At 46.9% G+C, this 25,724-nt stretch overlaps 1 protein-coding gene across 4 annotated transcripts in view; it reads left to right on the forward strand.

Annotated features, from left to right (window-relative positions):
• RORC (RAR related orphan receptor C) overlaps positions 1 to 25,724 on the forward strand; it is a 90,017-nt gene that overhangs the window by 35,572 nt on the left and 28,721 nt on the right. For 2 of the 4 annotated variants that reach the window (XM_082202250.1, XM_082202252.1), the window contains exon 2: positions 7,059 to 7,088. In XM_082202250.1, coding sequence (XP_082058376.1) covers positions 7,059 to 7,088 — 30 coding nt within the window. Of the gene's footprint in view, positions 1 to 7,058; positions 7,089 to 14,198; positions 14,297 to 16,839; positions 17,006 to 25,724 lie in introns of those variants that run through there. The other 2 variants (XM_082202253.1, XM_082202249.1) reach the window with 2 other exon arrangements.

Below are 25,724 nucleotides of genomic sequence, written 5' to 3' on the forward strand. Positions count from 1 at the left end.
CTGCTTGCCAAGGCTTGGTAGCTGAGTTATGTAACGGCCGGGTTCGCGTGAGGACAGCTCTCTCATCTGGCTGCAGGCTCCCCTAGCGACCGGCTCACTTCCTTATTTAAACCTCATCCGTGGAAAGAGAGGGAGAGGGATTTGGCGGAGGGGAAGGAACGGGGACTCGCTTTTCGCTCTTGGATCTGTGTGGTTCCTCTTTTCCCCTCCCTCCCCTCCTCTCTTTCTGCTTTGATTTTCCTTCCTCCGTTTCTTCCTATTAAATTATTTCAACATACAACAACAACACCGTGAGGATTAATGCTTAAACCCAGAAGTTGGGTGTTTAGGCAGTGCACATATTCTTCCCGTCTCCTCCTGCTTTGATTTTCCTTCCTCCATTTCTTTCTATTAAATTATTTCAACATGCAACAACACCGTGCAGATGACTCCTCAAACCCAGAAGTTGGGTGTTTAGGCAGTGCTTGCAAAATGACCATTTTTGACCTCGGATCTGTAGAGTTCCTTTTTTCCTCCTCTTCTTCTTCTTCCCGTCTCCTTCTGGTTTGATTTTCCTCCCCACCCTCCCTCTCTATAAAATTATTTCAACGTATCGCAACAGCATACGTATAAATAATGGAATATCCCACCCTAGCCTCGACGTTTAGGCAAAATAACACAGCAAGTTCTTGTCGCAGGCTGCTCTTTGTAGAGAAGGCAAATCTTTAGCCGTTTTATAACATGAGAGGTTGTCCTTTATTTTCATTTTTCTTTTTTAATCATGTGCTTTATAAAGCTCTGCCGTTCGGTTGCAAAAGAGTCTTCGTGCTCCGGCCTTGTGCCAATCCTTTTTTTTATTATTTAAATGTTTCCACAAGTGCTGTATTTACTATACTTCATGGTACCAGTTTGTCAGAGAAGGACTTTCGAAGTTCTGGCAGCGTTTTAGTTATTATGAAAGCTGGCTGCTAGGAGAAGAGAACTCCTCTCCACCCAAAAACTGATGGATTTTGCAGTTTCTTCAGAGAAATCGAAGTTCAGGGGCAAAGGAAGCAAACAGAAACGAAAGGCAAACAAACCTTTGCTGTTTTTCTTATGAAAAATAAAAAGTTCAGATGGGGAGAAACAGAATGCTAGAACATGCCAGATGTGTTTAATTTATTTATCTTACGAGATGTGGCGATAAAACCTCAAAGCGGTTGATGGAAAGAATAACATGGTTAAATTACAGTCATACGTTGGAAGCCGAACGCCTTGGGAATCGAACATTTCGGCTCCCAAACGCCGCCAATCGGTTGCAGCCAATCGGAAGCCGCGCTTTGGTTTCCGAACGTTTTGGAAGTCAAACGGACCTCCAGAACGAATTCCGCTCGGCTTCTGAGGTACGACTGTATTGGCAAAAGAAACCCCAGTTCAAAGCAGCCGGCGGTGGTGTAGTGTTCAGAGAACCCTGGGAGAGTCGCGGGTTCAAATCCCGCTGGGTGTGTGACCTTGAACTCGCAGGGTTATCGTGAGGATAAAAGGGGGAGGAGGATAAGTCTGTACACTGCCTGGAACTCCTCGGAGAATGGTTTTTGGGGGGCGGATCCTGTTTCATTTCCAGTGGTTTCCCAGCCTGTAACCTGCTGAAATCCTGTATCATTTTATATCACAAATCTTCCAGTTTAAATCTCTTGCGCTAGAGTGCAAGAGTGCCCCTTTTGGACAGCAAAAATGTGTTGCTGTTGGGAAAGCACCTCAGAACAACTAAGAAATTAGAAAGATGTGTGGACAGTCCATTATCTGTGTACAGTCATACCTTGGAAGTCGAATGGAGTCCGTTCCGGAAGTCCCTTTGACTTCCAAAACATTTGGAAACCAAGCTGGACATTTGGCTTCTGAAAATAGTTTGCAAACTGGAACAGTTTAGGAGCCAAAACGTTCAGGAACTAAGCTGTTCGAAAACCAAAGTACAGTGGTACCTCAGATTAAGTACTTAATTCATTCTGGAGGTCCGTTCTAAACCTGAAACTGTTCTTAACCTGAAGCCGCTTTAGCTAATGAGGCGTCCTGCTGCCACCGCGCCACCGGAGCATGATTTCTGTTCTCATCCTGAAGCAAAGTTCTTAACCCAAGGTACTATTTCTGGGTTAGCGGAGTCTGTAACCTGAAGTGTATGTAACCCGAGGTACCACTGTACAGCTGTACCACTAATGCGCTGAGATTGTGGCAATGAGATCTTACAGAATACACTGGCAGAAGACCAACACCAGTTTGCAGTGACCCTAAGTTTTGAAAAGCGAGGTTTCCCGTTCTCATGGTTATGACCAGAGGACTGGCTCGCTATCCATTCTACACTTGTGACTCGTATTATGGTTATTGACCGTAATTAAGGGACTGATTGATTTTTTGACTAGAGGAGAGGAAGGGGTGTCTTTAAACAGTTTGGGTTTTTGTGCAACTGTGCTGTTGTTTTCCAGATCTTTTTAAACCGCTGCTCCACAGGCAGAAAATTGGGCTAAATAAATACAAAGGAAAAGGTCCAAAGGATGCAGGAATTGCATTCCCACCCCTGTCAGTCCTGCGTCTCTCTCCACACCTAACCAGCCGCCACTGCAAAACGCCCCTGAGACTTCGGCGGGTGCTGTCCTTGCAAAGCGGTCACAAGGACTAAAACCACGGAGGCCTCTCTTTCTTTTCTGAAAATGAAACCTGGCTAAGTTTCTCAGGAAGGCTAGTTCTGTGCCAGATCGCAGGTGCGTGATGCCCTGCTCCCCCGGTTTTTTATTAAAATGTTTTTATTATTATTAAGGCCACATAGAGGTTAGGCTGGCCTCAACCAGAACCAGGGCCTTTTCAGCTGTGGCTCCGATCTGGTGGAACGCTCTGCCACAAGAGACTAGGGCCCTGCAGGACTTGACATCTTTCCGCAGGGCCTGCAAGATGGAGCTGTTCCACCAGGCCTTTGGCCAGGGCACAGCCTGACTCCCTCCTTTGGCAATCCTCACAGAACTCTAGCCCAATGGTTGCCATCAATTTGATTTGAATTAATTTTATAATGGAATGATTTTAGAATGTTGCATTATTTTATTGTTGTTAGCCACTCTGAGCCCGGCTTCGGCTGGGGAGGACGGGATATACCGTATTTTTCGCTCTATAAGACGCACCAGACCACAAGACGCACCTAGTTTTTGGAGGAGGAAAACAAGAAAAAAAATATTCTGAATCTCAGAAGCCAGAACGGCAAGAGGGATCGCTCCGCAGTGAAAGCAGAGATCCCTCTTGCCGTTCTGGCTTCTGGGATAGCTGCGCAGCCCGCATTCACTCCATAAGACGAACACACATTTCCCTTTACTTTTTAGGAGGGAAAAAGTGAGTCTTATAGAGCAAAAAATACGGTAAATAAAAAATTATTATTATTATTATTATTATTATTATTATTATTATTATTATTATTCTGATTGCGGAATAGCTCTGCACCCTTAAGGACTAGCAACTTGCTCAAAAAAATAAAATAAAGCGGGAGAGCTGAGTTTCTCGGAGGCGGAGTGGGGTGGGAGAGTGGCACTCCTGTTTTGCAATGTGCAGAGTGCATCCTGGCCCAATTATAAATAGACCCAGAGATAAAGGAGTGAAGATGAAGAACAGAAAGGGTAAAGCGGCTTAGACGTGGCTTAGCTACCGCAGAGGATCTTCCAATTAGCTCATCAGCGGTACGGGGATTTCACTGCCACACGTACGCAGCGTGGCTTTGAAGGAAAGGGCGGCTGAAATGATCGAGGGGTTGCAGCCAGCCCCCTATAGGGAATAGCGACAACCTTCAGGGCAGCTTAGTCGTGGGCAGCAATTAGTCCCCACCCCCAGTTGCTGCAGGACTCCCAAGTCCCATTGTCCTTGTTTGTTGGCAGTGGTGATCTGCAGGCCTGATGGGAGTTGGAGTCCGGCAGCCCCTGGCAGTCCACAGGCGTTCGCCACTGATGGAGTTAAGAAAAGGTGAGCAACGTGGAAGAGGTGTACAAAACCGTGGAAAGCGATTGCAAGAATTGCAAGGACAGACTTTTTCAGAGCGGGGCATAACAGATACTGTATTTTTTGCTCCATAAGACACACTTTTCCCTGCCTAAAAAGTAAGGGGAAATGTGTGTGCATCTTATGGAGCGAATGCAGGCGGGAGGCAGGCGGCAAAAGCCCCCAAGAGCCGCACACATGCTCTGCGCAGCAATTGCGGGCTTTTCCCCGAGGAGGGAGAAGGGCAGCCCGTCAGTGATGGGCAGCCCTTCTCCTTCCTCAGGGAAAAGCCTGCAAGTGCGGCACACACGCTCCACGTGGCTCGTGAAAGGGAGCGCTGAGCAGTGCCTGGGATGCACACAGGCTCTGCTCAGCACTCCCTTTAAAAATATTTTTTTTCTTGAATTCCCCCTCTAAAAACTAGGTGCGTCTTATGGAGCAAAAAATACGGTAATCTACGGAACTCCCTGCTGCTGCCTGGGTGGCTTTGAAAGAGGATTATTAGTTAGATTTCTGTACCGCCCTTCGTCAGAAGCAGAGAGTGGCTACTAGCCACAATGGCTATGTTTTCCTCCACGGCTGGAGGCAGTGCAACTCAAAAGAGTACCAGTTGTTGGGAGTCGCAATCAGGAGCGTTGCTGCTCCCCTCGGGTTCTGCTTGCGAGCTTCCCTTGAGCTCTTCTAAAGTTCTCTTGAACCTCCAGGTTCAAGGGCAGTCTATCTAGATTCCGAGAGCCAGGTGGCTGGACCACACGGACTTTTACAATTTGAATTCCAGTTTTCCCTGGGAACTGCAATAAACGGCTTCGGCCCAGTATACCTGAAGGAGCGTCTCCGCCCCCATCGTGCCCATCTTGTACGTTATAGTTTACTGCATTGCAGTACGGAGTCTGCGGTTGACCTGGGGCCGGTCTTGCTCTCTCAGCCTGGCCTGCCTCACAGGGTGGTTGTTAGGATGCGGCGGAAAAGGGGGAGAATTCAGTACACCACCCTGAGTTCCTTGGAGGAAAAGTCGGGGTGCAAATGTTGTGGAAGTAGCAAAAATAATTAATAATCCATACCTTTCCAGCTCTGCAATTCTGTGATTCTGTGAATAGTAAATCTTAAAACTGGAATTCAAATTGTAATGCAATATAATAAATAAAAATAATAAATAAAAGGAGCAATAAGGAATGCAATTGAAAAATCACACCACGTCTAGCACAGAGAATTAAAATTCCTGCACCTGGCAGGAAAATTATTTAACTGATCCAGCAAAACTCTCAACAATTTTCAATTGGTCTGTGCCAGGGGGTGGGGGAGCGTTTGAGAACCGTTGCTCCAATGCGAAGGACAAAGCGTGCTGCAGCAAAACTCCAGGGTTTTATCAACAAGCAATTGATCGGATTGATTCTCTTGATCGAAGAAGTTATTTTAACTCTCCTCACCACCAGGTTGTTTGGGTGCTCCCTCTTGTGGCCAAAGTGCAAAACTGCAACACTTTTTGAGAATGTTTACTGTCAAATAGAAGTCCAGATGTTTGCTGGGAATTCATCCTGATTTGCTTGAGGGGTGTCAGACAGCTTCCCATTAGGGATGGGAGGAAAAAATTGATTCAGTTTGCATTTAACATCGAATTTATGAAATTTGCAAATTTCAGAAACGGTATAACCTCGAAGCAGACATCCGCTGAAATTCATGCTAATCTGAATTTTGCAATGGAGTTCTTCGGTCAGAGTTTGCAAAAATGCATGCATGGGGGGTGAAAGGAATATAACTGTGAGGATAACATTTTAAAAATGCCTTGTATTAGTGGAAAGTTCATAAAACGAATACGTCTGTGGAAATAATAGGGGGGAACGCATTGTATTAGGAGAAATTGCTTGCAAAAATGTGTCCGTTTGTCAAGACAGTGCGTAAAAATCTGTGCATTGGGGGGAGATTCGCACTAAAATGCTGAAGAATTTTCATTAGGATTTTTTTTAAAAAAGAAGTCACAAACTGATTTGGGAATGTGGAGAAGGGAATTTAAGAAACTGCAACAACTGAAACAGACAAATTCTACCATCCCAACTTTCTGTTAATCAGTCTCCCACCTCACACTTTTCGGGGCTATGCCCTAAAAGGGATTTGTTGTGCTAAGACAACAAAGCACTTGAACCCATTCTGAATTATACCATCCTAACTTTCCCATCTGCCCTCAGATCAGTGGAGGCTGCTCCCATCTTGCAAACTAGTGGTAATATGGAGCCTAAGGTAAAGGTAAAGGGACCCCTGACCATTAGGTCCAGTCGTGGCCGACTCTGGGGTTGCGACGCTCATCTCGCTTTATTGGCCGAGGGAGCCAGCGTACAGCTTCTGGGTCATGTGGCCAGCAGGACTAAGCCGCTTCTGGCGAACTAGAGCAGCGCACGGAAACGCCATTTACCTTCCGGCCAGAGCGGTACCTATTTATCTACTTGCACTTTGAGGTGCTTTCGTACTGCTAGGTGGGCAGGAGCAGGGACTAAGCAACGGGAGCTCACCCCGTCACGGGGATTCGAACCGCCGACCTTCTGATCGGCAAGTCCCACACCCGCGTCCCTAATATGGAGCCTAAAAAACTGGTATTTTCTGCTCCCCGAAAAAGCAATTTTGATACATCAAAATACCAAACTCTTGACTTCCCTCTTTGACAGACCTCTGCCCTTTTCTGTCCTTACCTCTTGGTTTCTCGGCCACTTTGCTTCTTTGTTGCCACCCCCTAGCTCTGCTTCCTCCTTAATATCTGGGCACCGTACCTCACCTGACCATGCCCCTCTCTCCCTCCTTTCCACCACCCCGTCTCGTTTCCCTTTGGCAAAGTTCTTTCCAGCCAAACTTTCCCAGTCACTCTGAGCAGGTGGAGTGTTTGCTTTAATTCCGTAGCCAACCTTTTCATGGCTTGCCGAACATTCCGTGACATCACAGCAGCTTGGCCAATAGCAGGCCGGGGCTGTGGGTGAAGATATTTCACCAGGCAAGCAGGCAGGCAGCTTACACTGCTTTGGACCATTGGTTTGTATTTGGTCTCATTTACTTATTTCTTGAAAACGAATGAACCCATCTGAACTTGCCCTCTTCTTGATTCGCAGGGTCAGCAGCAATGAAGAAGACGCACACGTGTGAGTAGGATTTCATTATTTGTTGGGTTTGGTAGGAGGACGGTAGCTTTTTTGAAAAAGGAAAGTCCATGAAATTACCAGATTTTTCCTGCCCCTCAGCTCACCCCGATCTCTGAGCAAGTGCAAAGTACCCACTACTCAACATCAGGTTAACTACAGCGGAGAACGTAAGTGCCCTGTATCTTCCTGCCAGCTGCTAAGCACTTTGCAACAACTGGTGGGCTCCTTTGCGAGTTAATGATCGGCAGCTGCAAACGCAAGGCTCAAATGCTTTAAAAAGAACAGCGTCCCGGTATAATAATAAGAATTATTGTTTCCCCAGCCACTCTGGGCAGCTTCCAACAAAACACTAAAATATAAAAACCTATTAAACATTAAAAGCTTCCCTAAACAGGGCTGCCTTCAGATGTCTTCTAAAAGTTTGGTGGCTATTTTTCTCTTTGACATCTGGTGGGAGGGCATTCCGCAGGGCGGGCGCCACCACCGAGAAGGCCCTCTGCCTGCTTCCCTGTAACTTGGCTTCTCACAGCGAGGGAGCCACCAGAAGGCCCTTGGAGCTGGAACTCAGTGTCTGGGCTGAACGGTGGGGGTGGAGATGCTCCTTCAGGTATGCTGGACCAAGGCCGTTTAGGGCTTTAAAGGTCAGCACCTTTAAAGGATCACGCAAGCAGGTCTTGAAATCCATTAGTGACACAGAGAGATGTCTCACACCAAGCCAAGGCCATTGTCCCATCTAGATCAGGACTCCCTACACTGACAGGCAGAGGCTCTCCAGTATTTCAGACCAGGATGTCCCCTGCCTGGAAGTGCCAGGGACCGGCCTTCAGTAGCAAATACAAGATGGGGGACACCTGGCTTGAGAGCAGTACATGTGAAAAGGATCTAGGAGTCTTGGTTGACCACAAACTTGACATGAGCCAACAGTGTGACGCGGCAGCTAAAAAAGCCAATGCAATTCTGGGATGCATCAATAGGAGTATAGCATCTAGATCAAGGGAAGTAATAGTGCCACTGCATTCTGCTCTGGTCAGACCTCACCTGGAGTACTGTGTCCAGTTCTGGGCACCACAGTTCAAGAAGGACACTGACAAACTGGAACGTGTCCAGAGGAGGGCAACCAAAATGGTCCAAGGCCTGGAAACGATGCCTTATGAGGAACGGCTAAGGGAGCTGGGCATGTTTAGCCTGGAGAAGAGGAGGTTAAGGGGTGATATGATAGCCATGTTCAAATATATAAAAGGATGTCACATAGAGGAGGGAGAAAGGTTGTTTTCTGCTGCTCCAGAGAAGCGGACACGGAGCAATGGCTCCAAACTACAAGAAAGAAGATTCCACCTAAACATTAGGAAGAACTTCCTGACAGTAAGAGCTGTTTGACAGTGGCATTTGCTGCCAAGGAGTGTGGTGGAGTCTCCTCCTTTGGAGGTCTTTAAGCAGAGGCTTGACAACCATATGTCAGGAGTGCTCTGATGGTGTTTCCTGCTTGGCAGGGGGTTGGACTCGATGGCACTTGTGGTCTCTTCCAACTCTATGATTCTATGATTCTATGAACTGGCCTTTGCAGGTAAAGTGTCACTGCACATGGAGGCTCCATTCAGCTGTCGTGGCTTGGCGACCATCTATGGCCCATTCCTCTGTGTATTTGTCAAATACGTGAGGGTGCAGCCTTCCCAAACCTATGGTCCTCTGGCTATTGCTGAACTACAGCTCCCAATATCCTTGAGAGTTGGCCAGAATGTCTGGGGCTGATGGGAGCTGGAGTCCACAAACATCATAGAACTACAATGCCCATCATCCCTGCCTGTTGGCCACACCGACTGAAGCTGATGGGAGATGTAGTTCAATGGCGTTCTTTGACTCCAACTCCCATCGGCCGCTGCAAACATGGCCAGCGAGGATGGTCGGACCACCAGTGTTCTTGGACTCCAGTTCCCATCAGCCCTAGCCAACATGGCCAGGAGTACTAACTGTGGGTGCCCAGGGACATGGGTACTGCGAACCTAGCACCGAGTTGAGTTGATAAAACTTTATTCGCATTAGCCAATGGCCATAGCAACAGTAAAACATTACAGTATACGCAGAAAAGGAAATTTGATAAAAGAGCACAATTTAAAGTCCTGAATCAGCCATCAGTTAGTGGCCCTTGTTCTGATGGCCCCTGCTATGAACCTCGCAACCTTTGCTGTGATCTGCTCATTTTGATCTGATAGAAGAAAGGACATTGTGGCAGTGGTTGAGCGCCCTGGGATGGTTAGTACGAGTGGGGTGGTGATCTCGTTCCTCAGGTCTTTGTAGAGAGTACAAGACAGGAGGACGTGTGCCGCTGTTTCGGTGCTGCCATCTCCACAGGGGCAAAGACGTTTCTCAGGCGGAATCTTTTGGAATCGGCCCTCAAGCACCGCAGATGGCAAAACATCCAGTCTTGCAAGTGTAAAAGCACATCTGTATTTTGGGATAATACATTTGTGCAGATATGGGGCCAGAGAATCAAAATGGAGAGGTGGGAAATGAACATACCAAGGGCAGAATTTCCTTTTAGTGGCCAGGTTGTTCTGATGCTCGATATCTTTTAGACGCTGACCAGTTAGACTGTTTGCTTTAGTGGGGCCCATAGTGAGTAGGTGTTGTGGGGACAGGCCACAAGAGTGAAGTTTTTGATAGACGGTTTTAAGCCAGGCACTTTTATGGGAGTCGTGAAGTACTAGGGATAGTAAACAAGGGGGATTTGAGTTTAGGCAGGGCCAGAAGCTAAGAGTTCTTTGCCAAGTCCGTACTTCTACTGAAGGGAGACTTGCCTCCAGTTTCAATGATGCATTTGGGACGCATGGCGGTACAGAAAAAATAAAAGTTAGGAACTTTGATTGAACAGCTTCCAAAGTGCTAAGGTGGTTCACCAGTCCAAATCTGAGCCCCGTATAGTAGCTGTGCTAGGGGTTTAGCTTGGAAGACTTCTAGGGCTGATGGTATATGTTTGCCACCCTTTTTCATGGAAAAAGCGAGTCAAAGTCTTGGCACTTTGGGATGCTTTTTCTTTTGCACATTTTTGGTGTGCTGCCCATGACCCCGTGGACTGGAAGATAAGGCCCAAATATTTGAAAGCTTTGACATGTTCGATTGGCTGATGGTTCATGTGCCAACTGTGGGGCTTCTATTTTCTTGAGAAAACCATAACTTTGGTTTTCTGATAGTTTACGACCAGGTGTTCTCTCTGGCGATACACTGAGAATTCTCTTACCAATCTTTTTAGGCCTCTTTTTGTTTAGGATAAGAGGACCGCATCATACAGAGATTGGTTTTGAGGCCAGTTTAGGGGCACGGATATTTGTGGGTGCCTGGACCCTTCATGGGGAATTTGTGGATGCTCAGCGTCAGGTGCTGTTGCGGTTGCTCGGGAGTAACCAGGCAGGACTCCGACCTGTGTTTTACAGGCTTTATTTTGCTGCAAACTATTTACAGTAAAGAGCCCCAAAGCTCGTGTCTGGCTCAATCGCTAGCAGAATCCGGGAGGGGTCTTTTTTTGGACCTCCCCCAACATAAGAGTTTCGTTACCCCCAGCTGTCTCCTCCCCTCTCTGTGCCCCAAACTACTGCGCAGGATGGGCGATGGCAAGGGCGTGTTTCCCTCCTGCCCGGCTTGCCCAGAAGCAGAGTTAAGGCTCCCAGCAGCATCCTCTGGTCCTTGCCTCTCTTCCCCACTGGAGGTGGGGCTTTCCTCCTCCCCAGAAGAGGAACTGCTTCGCAAGATTTTCGGAGGCTCCCTGTAACACACCTGCCCTTCTATTTCTCGCCTCTGAGCCGACGGCAGTTCCCTGACACTCGGGCACCCAGGGCACCAAGGAGTTGGCACCTATGAACATGGCCAAAGGTCAAGGATGATGGGAATTTGAGTCCATTGGCTCGTCTAGCTTGGAACTGTCTATTCAGACCACTAGTCCTGCTGGTTGCCAGGAGCCAGAGTCCCGCCACCTCCAACAAGGTCGTGCCAATGGGCCTTTGTCGTACCTCATTCTATCGCGGCGCCTTGTGCTCAGTTGCTTTTCTCTTGACGCCCCAGGACCTACTTTCTTTCCACCTCCGGTGCCTCTGTGGGTTGGGGCTGGTAGGGGAGAGAAATGGGGACATTGGCGTATTTCCCCCTCTTATTTGGTGCCTGGAACAAGATCTGTGTGGTGGGCCCCTTCCTGTCGCTGTGGGACACAGATCAGCACCACGGTTCTCTGCACGACGGGATGCGGTTGGGCTCGCCCAAGCGCTGAGCGGGGCTCCATCTCGGGAAACAGAGGGCGTCCCTTCCTGACGTCGTGCTTTGCGGTGGGAGGGGGGTGTTTGACCTCGATAAACAGGGAGGGCGAGGTGGGTCGGCCACGTCAGATGTGTCAAAACAAGGGTGCAGGCCTTGAGTTTGGAGGCCCACCTTGTCTAGCCTCTTGTTCTCACCATGGCCAAATGTAGCCATGGCTGCCATGTTGGGTGGATGGACAAACTTGTGGAGGAGAGGGCTTTGTTGTCATTTAGTCGTGTCCGACTCTTCGTGACCCCCTGGACCAGAGCACACCAGGCACTCCCGTCTTCCACTGCCTCCCGCAGTTTGGTCAAACTCATGCTGGTCACTTCAAGAACACTGTCCCACCATCTCGTCCTCTGTCATCCCCTTCTCCTTGTGCTCTCCATCTTTCCCAACATCAGGGTCTTTTCCAGGGAGTCTTCTCTTCTCATGTGGTGGCCAAAGTCTTGGAGCCTCAGCTTCAGGATCTGTCCTTCCAGTGAGCACTCAGGGCTGATTTCCTTCAGAATGGAGAGGTTGGATCTTCTTGCAGTTCATGGGACTCTCAAGAGTCTCCTCCAGCACCATAATTCAAAAGCATCCATTCTTCGGCGATCAGCCTTTTTTATGGTCCAGCTCTCACTTCCATACATCACTACTGGGAAAACCATAGCTTTTACTATACGGACCTTTGTTGCCAAGGTAATGTCTCTACTTTTTAAGATGCTATCCAGGTTTGTCGTTGCTTTTCTCCCAAGAAGCAGGCGTCTTTTAATTTCATGACTGCTGTCACCATCTGTAGTGATCATGGAGCCCAAGAAAGTAAAATCTCTCACTGTCTCCATTTCTTCCCCTTCTATTTGCCAGGAGGTGATCAGTGGCCATGATCCTCGTTTTTTTGATGTTGAGCTTCAGACCACAATTTGGCTAATTCTAAATATTCTGAAAGCTGACATAACCATTCTCCCCTAGTGGGTAACTGATTCCCTTTCCAGTACTTAGCCACCAGGATTCTTGCTGCAGACGTCGTGTCTAAGAAAAAAATAGTTTTGTCTTTTTTAAATATCATCATTTAAAATTCCTAAAAGGAATGCCTCCTGCCTTTTACTATATGATATTCTTTGTATTTTCTTTATTTCTTGGTGGATCATGCTCCAAAATTTCCCAATTTGGGGGCATGTCCACCACATATGGTAGAAGGTTCCGTTTTGTTTCTTACATCTCCAGCACTTATTATTATATGTTTTATTCATTTTTGTTGGCCTTCCTGGCACCACGTACCACCTGTGATCCATTGCGTGTTCATGAGTTCGAGTGTCACGAGGGAGGGAGAAAAACTGGTACCACCAGTTACGTTTTCCTTTCTGATCTGAGTGCTGGACAGATGTGCTGTTGGGGTGCTATTTGTGGGGAGAAATCTCCCTAAATGGGCAGCCACACACTTCCTTTCTCCTTCTTCTCCTTCTCCTTCTTTACTTCCATATTTGGAGTCCTTTCTTGACACTCCAGAAACGGCTGTACGCTGCGCATCCGAAATGCTTGGTTTTAGCCACGTCAACTGTGCGCACGCTGCCAGCGGTGTCCGAAGGGGTCCCAGGTCTGAAGACCTCTTGCTCGAAACTGCAGGAGTGAGTTCAGCCGTTGTGATCGAGTTCTGCTTGCAAGTTTTTTGGGGGAACCATGTTAAGTCACTGTGCTGGTCCCGGGGGAAAGGTTACCGTTGGCGTAGTCAAAGTCCAGTCCTGGGTCACTAGCCTGGAAACAGTTCACAAGGTCCGAAGCAGGAAGCCGGGCGGGGACAGGAACACTGGAGGGTCAGGTCTGGGTCCGGGCAGGAACAGGTACTCAACAATGACGTTGCTCCCGCAACCTGGGAGTGGGCTGACTGGCCTTTATCTTCTCTGATGCCAGGGGCGGTCCCGGCCCCCAGGAGACCCGCCTCCCCTGGCCTTAAGGCGAGCACTCCTCCTGGGAGAAACCAGTTCCCTTCGCCTCTCTGCCCTGAGCCTCTGCAGTTCAGGAGAGGCTGAAGGGTTACTGGGCCCAGGGGGAGACTCACCTGTAGGCACTGAGTCCTCAACCACCTCTGGAGTCAGAGTGGATTCACCTGGTGCCTCCTCCTGAGGATCCGGCACAGGTGCAGGCGCTTCAGAATCAAGGCCCTGCCCCAGTTCAGCCGGCCCTGGTGGCGGGGACTCCTGTGCAGGCTGGGATTCCTCCGGTTCAGCCTCTGAATCGGATTCCCAGGCCATCACAGTCACTGTGGGAACAAGGGGCTGGAGCATTGCATCTCCGGCCTGATCCAGCCTTTGGAACCAGGCATTTTGGGCCATATCACGCCGATTCTGCTCCGATTTTTGCCAGTTGCTTACTTGTTTCCAGGCCCAAATCTGGGCACTGATTTTTAACCCTTAAACAACCTGAGGCGGAGTGTGGTACCTTTGGCCATTCCAGGGACGACGTTGCCATCACGGCCAACCCTTGACGTGACTTTCCCCTTGAAACAGAAAGCCACATTCCAGCCTCAGAGTTTTCTGTGCTCACCATCTCCCGCCTCAGACCCTCTCATCCATCCATGTTCCCCCCCCCAAACGGAAACTTTTCTTGTGGCTTTTTATCTTCTCTCTGCCTTTCTCTTTGGCCTTTTGTGGGTTTGGAACTTTCCAACTCACTGCTGCCTCTTGCTCTCTTAACCCCCCCCCAAAAAAAAATTACAACCGGAGTTTCTGATTGGCCGTTGGGAGCGCCAGTCTGTGGGGTGCTGCATCACCTGTCAGTCTGCTGATGTTGCTGCCTTTTTTAAAAAAGGAAATCTGACTCCACACACACACACACTCCCCAAAAGCGCTTCTCGCTCGTTGCAGCTGATGCCCAGAGACGAACAGGTGTTGCAGAACCAAACCGCTGCCAGTCCCCTTCCCCACAAGCCGTCTTCACCATGCGAGGTATGTGGGGAGAGGTTGGGGGAGGCGAAGCGACTGCTTGGGGCCACCTGTTGGCTTACAGCCGGCGCCCGAGCAATGGGGTGTTTGATGAGACCCCCAGAAACCCATAACTGAGCGGAGGCAAGGCTGCAAGATGCCACCTGTGGCTCCAGAGCCCAGAACAATCGGGCTGTGTGTGTGTGTGTGTATTTGCACTGAATTTTTCAAACGTTTTCGCGGTAACCTTCAAATCAAATGCATTGTTTCCTAAGTTGACTTTCTCACCTTCACCTCCACAGTGTTTTTCCTCACACCTTTTCTTCTGCATTATATCTTTGTCTATCACAAAAAAATGTTTCTCTATTGAAGTTGTTATTTTATCATTTTTCTTCCCTGCTTTTATCTCAAATACTGCCAACGATTTGACTGTCTCTCTCTCTCTCTCTCTCTCTATATATATATATAGTGGTACCTCGGGTTACATACGCTTCAGGTTACAGACTCCGCCAACCCAGAAATAGTACCTCAGGTTAAGAACTTTGCTTCAGGATGAGAACAGAAATCGTGCAGTGGTGGCAAGAGGCCCCATTAGCTAAAGTGGTGCTTCAGGTTAAGAACTGTTAGAGGTTAAGAATGGACCTCCGGAACGAATTAAGTACTTAACTTGAGGTACCACTGTGTGTGTGTGTGTGTGTGTGTGTGTGTGTGTGTGTGTAGTCATTTAGTTGTGTCCGATTCTTCCTGACCCCCTGGACCAGAGCACGCCAGGCACTCCCGTCTTCCACTGCCTCCCGCAGTTTGGTCACTCTCATGTCGGTAGCTTTGAGAACACTGTCCCACCATCTCGTCCTCCGTCGTCCCCTTCTCCTTGGGCCCTCCATCTTTCCCAACATCAGGGTCTTTTCCAGGGAGCCTTCTCTTCTCCTGAGGTGGCCAAAGTCTTGGAGCCTCAGCTTCACGATCTGTCCTTCCAGTGAGCACTCAGGGCTGATTTCCTTCAGAATGGAGAGGTGTGATCTTCTTGCACTCCATGGGACTCTCAAGAGTCTCCTCCAGCACCAGAATTCAAAAGCATCAATTCTTCGGCGAGATATATATATAGTCCACGAAAGTCCTCTATGAAGAGTTGGTCATTTTGATCTCTAAATTTCGCTGTTTCTGCATAGTCCATTGCTTTCAAAAACCACTCTTCCTTTGTTGGAACTGCTTCTTCTTCCCATTTCTGTGCATATAATATTCTAGCTGCCGTTATCACAGACATAAATAGTTTGATCACTCTCTTTGGGACAGCTGTCTCTATTATATATGTAAGGAAAAGGTCTGGTCTTTTGGAAATATCCATTTAAACAGGTTCTTCATTATATTATATTTTTCCCCAAACTTTTTGGTTATGTACATATCCACCACATGGAACAATCATGTTTTTTTATGGGACCCCCAAAGGCCCAATCCCTGAGCAGAGCCAAAGTTGTGGCTTTCCTAATTTAAGGGCTGTGTTGCTCAAGGAATCCCCTTCAAAACAATAATGATGCTAATATTGCTGGTGAGCTGATAACGGTGTGCAATGCTGAATTTCCTGCCTACATTCCTGGAGGCTGTAGAGTAGGGATTTGGCGAGAAATTTGAATTGTATGTATAGCTTATATATAAACCGTGTTTTACATTTGTCTGATCCTGTTTGGCTGCAACCTGTCTTTGGCTGCCTTGTTAATCAGATTGAATTCAAACTGGTTCACACGGAAAGGTGATCCGGACCTAATTTATACTTTCCTAGCCGAAACTTCGCCGTCCTTTGAAATTTGCACACTTGCGAATTTTGCAGTCTGGTTCTCCAGCCAGCATTGCATCAAAAAGGGGGAAAATGGCATATGCACATTGGTAAAAATGAGATATGCACCCCCCCAAAAGTGTCATTTTAGGGAATACAGGGAAACGGCTTTGCCAAAATGTGTGTTGGGAAAAATATTTGCCCGTGTGTCTGTTAGGAGAAATTTGCACAAGAAGGCTAGTGAATTTTCATGAGGACATTTCATTTTATTTTACATCCTAGATTGATGGATTTCATGGTCCTTGGTTAAACATCTTGGTTGTAATTTTAGCTCTGGAATTTATGGGTGCAGATTATAGATCCTTCCAATGAATGAATAAAATGCCACCTCACATCCCTGTCTATCGCAGGGATGGGGCCGTAGAGTTTTTCTTGGCTTTGCAAGAAGGTGAGACTGTAATGGGCTTAAGTTACGGAGGGAGGGAGAGATTTTGGCTGAAAGTTCTCAGCAGTTCAGAGCAATTCAGCAGTTTCCAAAAGGGTTGTGGTGAACTCTCTCTCTCACCAGAGCTCTTCCAGATGGGCAGCCGTCCATCAGGGTGGACCTAACTCTCGATATCTGGCACAGAGCAGTTGGTTTGACTAGATGGCTTTACAAGGACCCCTTCCCTGGCACCATCGTTATTTAAAAAAGCAAATACTAAAAGTGATCATCACTTTTTTTTAGCCTTCGGGATACCTTTCGATGTATCTTGGTCATACAGTCACTGAAAGTCAGTGCAAGTTTGCTCTTATTCTCTCCATTTTACGGATGAAAGGAAACAGCGGTAGTTTAATTCGCGACCTCTTCACATATCTGTGCTGCATCAAGATTTGCAATGAGAATTTGCCTCTTTCTTGCTGGTACTCGGCATTCGACACAGTCGAGAATGACAGGGGGAATTTAAAACCGTTTCCTTCTGGTAATGAATCACGGGTTGTTTCTCTACACACCCCAGTTAAAATATTCTCATCCTTATTAAATCCAGGTATATTTAATTCAAATCAGGCTCATGCATATTCTGTTCTTTCTGGGTGGGGGGTTGCTGAGTCGTGTTACAACATGCTGATTTTCCTGGGTTGGGGGGCAAATATATTTTTCTTTCTCCATTGCCTGGCCATTTAGAAGTCTCTTGAGTCAGCCTCTCCCCAGATCTCCTCCTTTCACAAAGACAACCTGAATTTTTCAGGGTTAAATGGAGCACCCCCAGTCGGTCAGGTGTGAAACTCTTGCTGGGGAGAATCATGGTTTTAATGCTATTAATGGACTACCATTGATCTGTACTTGACAAAGGAGAAAGGAGGGACCAGGTCTTCTGCCCCCCCCCCAGGACCTGTAAAAAATGGATGCCAGGAGACAGCAGAAAGAGCCGAAGGTGAACAGAACAGGCTTCTGTGTCTGATTAACATGGACTTAAGGTTAGGGGCAGTAGGAGGGTGCCTGCCGTTATAATTTGCACTTTTGAAAACGGTAGGCAAACTGAAACTTGGCCGTCCTTTGCCATTTGCATTTCTCTGAATTTTGCAGTGCAGTCTTCCCTCCAAGTAATGTCTCCAAAGATGCACATAACCGGGGTTACGAGTGTGTAAAAATGCACTTTTGCAACAGCAGCGTACAAAAACGCATTAAAATTAGGGGAAATCGCTTTGCAAGAATTTGCATATTGGACAAAATTGCAACAGCGTATACGAGGCGAAATCTGCAGATGGCTTTAATTGAGGGCTTCTTTCAAAAATTGTCAAACTGATATGGAAATGCAGGAAAATGAACTTGAGACTGGGGGGAAATGAGAAACCGAGAGGAGCCAAAATGGACAAATTTGCCCATCCCCAGTTTTGAGTGTGTCTTAGTAAGAACTGTCCTACCTTACAAAATTGTTGTTCGATCCATGCAGAGCTTGCAATACTCTTAAAATCAGTATATAACTTCTTTCCAAAAGAAGGTCAGGATCGAGCCTATCCACTTATTTTATAGCCACACTTTTCTGAATTTCAGTAGATGTATTTCTGATATCCAGCACTGTCTTATGTAACTGAAGCTATTCATATTTTCTTAGCTCTGCCACCCTCCCACATGCTTTAATCTTCCTGCATCTGGACCACAAATATTTCTGTGTTGTTGTTTTTTTAAAAAAATGTGTCATCTTTAAAGCTAATTGTTTGAATTAACTACTAATTCGACGTGTTTCTCTGCACTCTGAAAGTCATTCTTAAACTATTTTTATTATTGTTGGCCTCTTCAAAAGGGCTCTTATGAAACAGTTCTATGTTTAGGCAATTAAAAAAATCTAAAATATTTGGCGCTAGTCCTCAAGGTGTTTTAGCGGGGGGGGGGGACTCAGATTCAATATAAAGCGGTCTGGATAATTTTGTGGAGTTTAGCAAATGCCCAGGCAAGTATCTGCAGACAGGAACCTAAACTTGAATCTTGAAACTGGTTGCCGCTAGTCCTCATTGCGAAGTGACAAATTATTCAGAAGAAAGCTGGGTTGTTTCAGTTTGTCATACTTAGTAATAGCAGTTCGTAAGGAGCTCTGATAAACTTGAATGAATGGTTTATTTGTTGTGGTCGCTGACCGATAGAAGTGAACACACAATTAAAGTATGCAGCTGGTTAGAACAAGACGCAAATATAATGGTGATGTATCTCCATGAGGACTCAGGGAAAGAAAAGAAAAGAAAACAATTCCTAACTGATGCATAAATGTTGGGAAGTGAGCTCAAGACAAAAAAAAAATGAGGTAGTCCTCAACACCTATTTCAGCCTTAAAAACGAGCAATGTTGTTTCAAAACATGAAATCACACAAATCGGCATTGTGGATCTTCCAAAAGCAACAGCACCCAGGAACCGAGTGTCAGCAAAATACGTTGGTTTCATCCAGCGAAGTCCCACTCAGAGTTGCACCCATTGAAATTAAGAAGCCTAACTTAGTCGTGTATATGAACTTCAGTGGGTCTACTCAGCGTAGGACTAGCATCGAATACCACCTGTACATTCCACCCCACTAGGAACTGACCCAAAAAATTGTCCAGATCTGAATGTATTTTGCAGCCGTCTCAGTAATATGGGAAGAAGTTTTCCTTAACCAAAAATATACCTAATCTATAGAAAAGAGCTCTTAAATCAGGCATCCCCAAACTCCGCCCTCCAGATGTTTTGGGGACTACAACTCCCATCATCCCTAGCTAGCAGGACCAGTGGTCAGGGATGATGGGAACTGTAGTCCCAAAAAATCTGGAGGGCTGATTTTGGGGGTGCCTGTCTTAAATAGAGGGAAAATCAACCTTAGTCATGCCACATGACCCAGAAGCTGTACGCCGGCTCCTTCAGCTAATAAAGTGAGATGAGCGCCGCAACCCCAGAGTCGGTCACGACTGGACTTAATGGTCAGGGGTCCCTTTACCTTTACCTTTTACTGAGAGTTAATGAGCGCAGCTACCATAGGTTCATTAATTTCAGTAGTTATATGCTGAGCAACTGAACACAACACTGATAAATTTGTGTATGATGATGATGATGATACAGAAGATTGCATCATTGTACGCCATAGGAATTCACCTAGGCCAGGGATGAGGAATCTGGGGGTCTCGCTACATGGCTAGCCTTTCATAATCCCTGGCTGCTAGCTATGCAAACTGATGGGACTGAGTCCAGCAACATCTGTCCCCACCACCACTTGTCTAAGCCCACGTTTAAATCTCTGCTGGGACTTCCAAAACCTTCGCTTCGACTCAGGTGTACCCTCTTTCTCTGGCCCTGTCCGCATGTTTGTTGCTTTTTTTTAACCCTGTCAGTTTAAGCAACAAAGAGGGTCCCAGCCTCACTCAACTTGCCCCAGAGGTTTCTCAAGGAAACACTTTGCGCTCGACTTAACAGCTTCTTTCCCGCTCCCCACAACTTAAATTTTCAGCAGGCGCCCAGAAACCAGAAAAGCCGTTCCTCTGGCAATCTCCCTGAAGGGAGATCACTGCTCACTCTGCTTAAAATCTTTTCGTGCGCAAAACGCCTCTCTCCGGGGTTTTGAAAAGGGTGTGAAGACTTCAAAATTAGTTGCCACCTTCCGTTTTTCTGCGTGTGGCGAAATGGGCACTGTTTTTTTAAGGCTCCCCCCCTCTTGCTTTCCTTCTCACCCCCCCTCAACCTACATCTTCCTTCCCACTCTCTATTCTGAGCAATAAATGCCTTTCGTCTGTGTCAGATAAAAATCTGCTGGGCTAATCTGTCACAGACTATCAGATGGGAGATAGGGGATCCCAAGGTTTTGCAAAAGGTCATGGGCAAATTTAATTTCAGTGTGTGTGGTTTTAATTTTATATTGCTGATTGCAATGTAAAATTAGTTGTTCCCTTTACCTTCCTGCGCAATTTACAATTGCTAGCTGGGACTGGTGAGCGCACAGTGACCCCTGGTGGCCTAAAGGTTCTTTGCAACAGGTGGCAATGATCCCGAGATCTTTTGCTTTGCATTTGGATTCAGTAGGGCAGCTTTCTTATGCCCCTATTTAAATCTGTCTTCCATTCAGAGCCATGAGGACTAGAATCTTAATGGGGGGATAGGGCAGGTAGCTCAGACAGCAGAGCACTTGCAGCGCATACAGAAAGCTTCAGGTTCAATTGGGAACCTCCCCGATTCTGGGTTGAGATTGATAGCCACAGCACACACCTTGTTGAATAAATGTTTTGGGGGCTGCTTGGTCTGCCTGCATCTCTCAAGGAAAAGCTGAGACTGGATTCTAGCACAGAGTTTATACAGTGGTACCTCTGGTTGCGAACCGGATCCGTTCCGGAGGCCCGTTCGCAACATGAGCAGAATGCAACCCGCAGCGGCGCGTCTGCGCATGCGCTGGTTGCGATTTGCCACTTCTGCGCATGCATGTGACATCATTTTGTGCGTCTGCACATGCACGAGCAGTGAAACCCGAAAGTACGCTTTCCGGTACTTCCGGGTCGCCACGGGACGCAACCTGAAAAAACATATCATGAAGCAAAACGTAACACGAGGTATTAATGTATTGTGTTAATTTTCCCTGTTAGAATGCCCAGAGCTTCTGCGCCGTTTTAAAACATTCCTTTCACATTGCGGCGGCACCTGTTGTGCTATGGAACTGTGGCTTTTCGGCCGATAGATCCACACGTCACACTAAATTTCATTTGTGGCAGTGGGTGCCATGAGGAGCGACAACAGATGTCATTGAGCAACGGAACTCCTCCATATCTTTTCTGCGCATGCTGCCTTTGGTTCGCCTGCAAATTCCCCCATAAAGTTGGCAGGAGAAAATGTTTTGCTGAGACAGTCATATCTCATGTTACGTCCACTTCATGTTACGTTCTTTCAGGTTACGTCTCGCGGAAAGGGTTACTTCTGGGTTTCGCCGCATGCACAGAGGCACAAAATGACGTCACACGCATGCGCAGAAGCAGCGGGTCGCAACCCGCGCAGGCGCACAGATGCGCCACTGCGGGTTGCGCTCTTTTCATGTTGCGAACGGGCCTCTGGAACGGATCCCGTTCGCAACCAGAGGTACCACTGTATAGCACCCCAAAGTTTGTCACTTTATGCCTGCAGTTTTCCAGGTTCCGGGGGCTGCAACCCCCCCCCCCAGAATCAAATAACATGCGAGCAAGTGCTAAACCTACATTATAGTCCATTATGTTTGTGGAAGTGGCTTTTGTGGCATGTGAAAGCTCAAATACCATGCAGAATTAAAACAGGGAAACACATTCTTTATGGAGTCGAAAAACACTGAATCGTATAATTGTAGAGTCGTAAGGGACCCCAGGGTCATCTAGTCCAAACCCCCCCCCAAATGCAGCCATCTCAACTGGAAGCATCCATGACAGATGGCCACCCAATCTCTGCTTAAAAACCTCCAAGGAAGGAGAGACCACAACTTCCCAAAGGAGACCATTCCACAGTCGAACAGCCCTTACCATTCCCCCCTGATGTTTAGGCATGTGTTGTAGTCCATTAGTTTCCTAGCATTAGCTTCTGTGCAGTGCGGAAGCTCAGATATAACGCAGGAACCACTGGTTAGGGAAATGTTGGGGAGATGGAATAAACTGCCCCGGGGGTTGCACCCGGAACCGGTCCGGGAGCCGCCCGTGGGCTCCTTTCAGAGAAGGTTTTTCCCGTCCTCGGGGGGCTGAAAAGAAGGGATGTGGGGAGAAAGCCTTGAGGGGGTTGATGGAACTCGGATGTGGGTTGACGCCATGCGCCAGCAGACCGAAATGTTAAAGCAACGGGAGGAAATTGAGAGGGGAGGCTTGTTTTCAAGGCCTGACGGAGGAACCAGCGAGCTCCTCTTTGAAGCGTCAGCTCTGTGGCTTAAGCTTCGCGTGCAAACCCTCCTTCTCCGTTCCTCACGGCAGTTTTGCCCCCCATCGCACTGCCGCCGCTTGTAGCACCCGTCGGAGACCCCCTCAAGCTGCCACGGCACCTCCTTTTAAAGCACGCACCTGCCTGCGGAGAGTTTTGTGGCATCACTAGAGTCCGGTGGGTTTGTCGTGGCCACAAGCACCTCTGTAGGTTTTGCAGGCAGCCCTGTTTAGGGAAGTTTTGAACGACTGGTGTTTTTGTTTTCAAAAAAAAATTATTGGTTTTCCACATTTATCACAAGATGACATGACGAAACACACAACAAAGAAAAACACACTACAGTACAATAAAATTAAACACACAAAGGAATTATTTCTTCTAATACCTAATTCTCTTAACATTGCTAACTGACTTCCTCGAATCCCCTCTAACTGAATTTCATTATATCACATTTATAGCAGTTCTCCAAGTTCATGTTTCTAATAACATTAACTCCTTTCATTTACTAATCTCTTCTCCTTTATTAATATTCCAATCCTTAATGTTTACTACCACATATCCTTATTCTACCCCTAGACCTATTTATTACTTCCAATGATTTTCTATTTATCTTATATTACAATATTTAGCTAAATGTTCATTGAATTTCTTCCAGTCCTCTTGTGTCTCCTCCTCTTTCTGGTCATGGATTCTTCCAGTCAGGTCAGCCAGCTCCAAAATTACACCATCTTCATCTGCATTCTTCTATTGTTGGTATTTCTTGTGATTTCCAATTTTTGGCTTATAACAACTGATGTTTTAATGTATTTTTAACCTTCTGTTGGAAGCCGCCCAGAGTCGCTGGGGGAACCCAGCCAGATGGGCAGGGTAGAAATATTATTATTTATTCCCCTTGAGAAATGCTAAGCAGATAGATCAGGGGGCAGGGAAGCTTCATCCCTAAACATATTTGGCCCCCCTCATCCAGGCTGGACACAGAGGTCCAGCTCCAAGAACCTTCTGGTGGTTCCCTCATTGCAACAAGTGAGGTTACAGGGAACCAGGCAGAGGGCCTTCTCGGTGGTGGCACCTGCCCTGAGGAACGCCATCCCATCAGATATCAAGGAACAATCTGACTTTTGGCAGACTTCTGAATGCAGTCCTGTTCAGGGAGGGTTTTTAATGTTTGATATTCTTTGTGTTTTAATATTCTCCTGGGAGCTGCCCAAAGTGGCTGGGGCAGTTGGGTCAGATGGGTGTGGGTGAATTATTATTATTATTATTATTATTATTATTATTATTATTATTATTATTGAGACTGAGGGCCACACTCCCTTCTTGGCAGACTTCCTAAGGGCTGTATGCCTGTGATGGACAGGGCCAGAGGTTTAAGTGAGTGAGGTGACACATGCATTTTTTCCCTTGTACGGTACTCTATTTTCCACACACACACACACACACACACACAGGCCACATTCCTCCATGTAAAGCACTATGGTGCCACTCTAAGCAGTCCTGGCTTTCCCCAGAGGATTCTGGGAGCTGTAGTTTGTGACGGGTGCCGAGAGTGGTCAGGCGAGCCAATATTTCTCTTGGAGAACTGCAATTCCCAGAGTTCCCCTGAGAAGAGCGGTTGGCTGTTAAACCGCTCTGGCCCCTGCAGGAGGGAGATCCATAGTTTAACTAAAGAAATACCGTATTTTTTGCACCATAACACTCACTTTTTTCCTCCTAGAAAGCAAGGGGAAATGTCTGTGCGCGTTATGGAGGGAATGCCTACGGGTGGCGGGGGGGGATCTGCTGCAGTCGTGAGCAGAGGATCCATGGTTCCCCTTCCTTCCCTCCTCCGTGGCTCACTTTGAAACAGCAAAGCGGGAGAAGAGCTGCTGAGTGGGGAGGAGAGAGGGACAGAGAGCCTGCTTGCTTTAAAGGAGCAAAGCGGGAGAGGAAAGGAGCCTTCTCCCCTTATATCCCTCTTCTTCATTATTAGCAGCATCCTTCTCCACCCACCCCACGCATGCTCCTTGTCCTTTGAGTACTTTTCCTTCCCTCCCCACTTAAAACGTGGTTACAAAGCATGGATCCACATGGATCCTCAGGATTTTTGCACTGGGTCACCCCAAATTCACAATCAGATCACATAGCATGTCCATGGCTACATCTTGCACCAAAATAATAACACACCCACTGTTGCCTGGGGCCGCAGTGGTGCAAAAGCGTGGTTACAAAGCATGGATCCACATGGATCCTCAGGATTTTTGCATTGGGCTACTCCAAACTCACTGTCAGATCACATGTCTGTGGCCACAGCATGAACCACAAAAATCATACCTCCACTGTTTCGTTTAGAATATTTTTTCCCTTGTTTTCCTCCTCTAAAAACTATGTGCGTGTTATGGTCGGGTGCGTGTTATAGAGCGAAAAATACGGCACTTTATTTTCTCTGTCCTGAATCTTCCAACATTTGGCTTCATTGGCCGTCCACAAATTCTAGTATTAGGATAGAAAGAGAGGAAAGCTATTCTCCCCCACCTTCTCCGTGCCACACCTAATTTTATAACCTTCTGTCTTGTGGTCTCTTTTTTACTTTTCTTCCAACGTGTTTCTAAAGCCTGTGTCCCCATTCACTGTCTAGAAATGCCGCCGAATAAGATTTCTATAGAGATGTCCTCTGCCTTGAATAATTTCAGGTTGGCTGCTTGCAATGTTAAACCGCTATATCATTTTGCGTGTTTGATTCGATTCCGTTTATGAATCGCCTCCGGTGAAATACCTCAAAGCGATTTCTCCGTTAAAAAACGCAGAGAATAAAAACGATGCACCGAAATGCGAGGAAGCGGATACTTTAAAAAGACAGCCGTCAAAACACAGCAAATGAAGAACGAGAAAAAGAACGACAGCAGATATCGCAGATACACGCACACGCAAAAAACCATGACCTTTCTAGCATTTGGTAATGATGCAAGCTTCCTAACTTCGCTCTGCCGAATTAATACCTGTAGTTGTGTGGGAGAGGACTGAGCTTTTGGTTGAGTCCGAAACAAATCAATTCAAAAGTGCTGATCTAATTGAGTTCTGGAGTTTGATGTCATCATCTTACCTGGTTGGCCCTGGTGAAAACAGGATGCTGGACTTTGAAGGGCATTGGGCCTGATCCACCGACAGAGCTCTTCTTTTTTTTCTTTTCTTTTTTAAACTTTTATTTTGCTTTAAACAGGTACATATAAATATAGACAAACAAAATTACAAAGGAAAAATCCTTAATAGTAATGGGGGGGGACTAGAAAAAATATTGAAGTACATGACACAGAACATAAGCAACTATGGGAAAGATAAAAGAGAAGAA

The sequence above is a fragment of the Podarcis vaucheri genome (assembly GCF_965113315.1).
Source record: "Podarcis vaucheri genome assembly, chromosome: 16".
In the NCBI taxonomy this organism is placed as follows: Eukaryota; Metazoa; Chordata; class Lepidosauria; order Squamata; family Lacertidae; genus Podarcis; species Podarcis vaucheri.